The sequence below is a fragment of the Vairimorpha necatrix genome, chromosome 11, assembly GCF_036630325.1.
Source record: "Vairimorpha necatrix chromosome 11, complete sequence".
Lineage (NCBI taxonomy): Eukaryota > Fungi > Microsporidia > Nosematidae > Vairimorpha > Vairimorpha necatrix.
Genome location: NC_088826.1, coordinates 459,809 through 462,519, shown reverse-complemented (window position 1 = coordinate 462,519; position 2,711 = coordinate 459,809). Strand labels below are relative to the sequence as shown.

The 2,711-nt window shown below is 29.0% G+C and overlaps 1 protein-coding gene across 1 annotated transcript; it reads right to left on the bottom strand.

Annotated features, from left to right (window-relative positions):
- Positions 1-881: 881 nt before the first annotated feature.
- On the bottom strand, positions 882-1,319 carry VNE69_11105 (uncharacterized protein; the record flags this gene model as incomplete). The annotated part of the gene is made up of 1 exon (XM_065475012.1): positions 882-1,319. One exon carries the CDS (start codon positions 1,317-1,319, stop codon positions 882-884), a length of 438 nt encoding a protein of 145 aa, XP_065331084.1.
- Positions 1,320-2,711: the final 1,392 nt, after the last annotated feature.

Sequence of the window (2,711 nt, the reverse complement as noted above, 5' to 3'; positions counted from 1 at the left end):
ACCAAATAAAATTTGACATACCATATTGTAAAGCTAATAGGACACACATGTATATGACGACCCAGAGGAGCTACCATTTTCAAATATAATTCAATGAGATCTAATGTGATTTTATGTATTGTACAATGAGTACGTTGGCCATACGAAAGAAGCATTAAGTCGTCCCCAGGGGGTTATCTCTTCCTTGACGTTGTATCCTAAAAGTACTAGTTATCAAAGTTTCTGCCATTTTCTCTTATTCTTAATTGTTTTTGGGCAAGGATTAAAATTTAAATAAACAATTAATTTTTTGAATAGACCTGTCGAATGGCCTATTTACAAAAATGGAAATTATAAAGAAATAAAGAATAAATTGTTTATTGTAATTTCAATACCACATTATTGATCTTTTCTTTTAAGAATTACATTTGTTTGCTACGTGTCTTTTCTACGTTTTGCTGATTTTATTTTTTAAAATAATTTTTTTTCCTCTCTTTGAACCCCGCTGGGCCAAGTCGGAGACAATATTGCCCGTGTATCTAACCCAAATGAATCTTTACAATTATGCAACCATATAACGCCTGCTCAAAACAAGAGTTATCTTTAGTAAAAGTTTTTTTTTTGTTATGTAACTGTAAATACATACTGATATAAATTTAAGGTTTTTACGTTGCATAAAAAGTAAATATTTTACTAAAAATAATAAAATGAAGTATGACCAAATAAACGCAGCTCCGAGAGATCAGAATGGCACCTCACATTCTAACTGCATTATTTATAGTACATTATTTTTATAATATTTTATTTTAGCATTATCATATCTTTTCGATTATATCATTTAAAGCTGCGTTCATTTCTTATTCTATTTGTTTTTTTTCAGCCAAGAGTATTTTTTTCAATATTTAATATTTTATCATTTCCTTTTGTTTTAATCGTATATTCTTTTCTAGTTTCTTCATAATCACATCATCAATCTCGTATCGATTATTTTTTAATTTAATAAATTCTTTCCTTTTTTTTTCTTTTAAACTGTTTCTTTCCCAGTCTTCAATTTCATCAATGCTAACGTCAATTTCCTTAAAAAATTTCAAAATCACGTTCATGTAATTTATAGATCTTTCATTATATTTTCTTATATTTTTCAAACCATCATAAATTTCTCTGCATACTTTTATTAAATAGCTGGCGCTTTTATTTATTCTTATTGTTGATCTTGTGAAAAATGAATCTACCCAAATGACGTTTCTTATTTCGTTAAGGGGGTGTAATAAGATAGTATCTGTCTTAATGTCGTATCTTCTAAACGTGTCTGCATCTAAAAATAAACATAGTTTTATCATACATCCATCAAACTAAGAGGCATTCGTGCTAGATAAATATTGAATGACATCACTCCTAATTTGACCTTTTAAAATCGATCTAGATATTTTACTTTCTTTAAACTTCTCCATTGCTTAATATTTTTCATCTATATTTAAAAGATATGTTTAAAATTATAAGTAAAGCAATATCTTCTTTTTCAAAAATTTGTTTTGTTAGAAATTAAATAGAATTACCAATTTCTAGATATTTATAAAACAAACCAATGAATTCGTAGCAATCCTTTTTGTTTGCTGATAAAAATTTTAAATTTTTCTTAAACTCAACAATTATTTCTTCACTAATACCCATAGTGTTTTTACTAAACTTTGTATTATTTTTATATATATATGTTGCAGTCAAAGTGTACATTCCAGTCAATGTATACATTTACTAGTTAATGCATAAATTCGCTAAAATTCGTAGTTAAAAGATTCATTGTAACTGAAATGAACACATTTCCTAGTGGATTATACATTCACGGGCTGCTCCTAGTCAAAGTGTGTTGTGTGTATAATCCGTTGGATAAATCGTTAAATTTACCGGGAAACCTTAAGTCTAACATCGTTATTCGTGATGCACTGTGTGCTGTTAGCTGTTGATCAATCTGTGCTGTTTGAGAGAGCACACACTGAACTGTTTGTTGGATGGTAAGCGAGTTTTTTATTTTTTTGTCCATAGAAATTTATAATTTTTAATTACTTTTAGCCTTAAAAAAATGGATAAACAAGCAATGAAAGATAAATTCTACCAGTATATTGAGAATACTCTACAAAAAAAACAACGGCTTTCGTATGACTACGGAAAGATATACTCAACTAATAAGTGATGGGCAATTCGCTAAATCTGTTCAGAAAAAAAACCCCCCGTCACTTCTGGTTGCTAAAACATTATGATACAGTATATGTGGATAATGTGGATAAACTAATTGCACCAATAGCAAATGAAAAAGTGCTGTATTATGTTACTGTTTAAGAATTGTTTGAAGTTTTATGTATAACTCATAAATCAATTGGACATGGAGGATGAGACAGAATAAAAAGGGAGATTAACCTTCGCTTTAAAAATATAACAGCACAAGATATTCAAACCTTTTTAAATAATTGTGAAGTGTGCCTTAAAAAGGGCGAATGAAAAGAAAGGCTTGGTGAAACACAATGGTGTTTTCTCATTTTAATTCAAGGTGTCAAGTAGATTTAATTGACTTCCAATCACAGCCTGATGAGAATTATAAATTTATATTGGTATACCAGGACCACTTAACAAAGTTTATCATTCTTTGAGCCCTTAAGAATAAGACAGCATATGAAGTTGCTGATCAACTCCTTCAAATTTTTTTACTTTTTGGGGCACCATCTATTTTGCAATCGGAC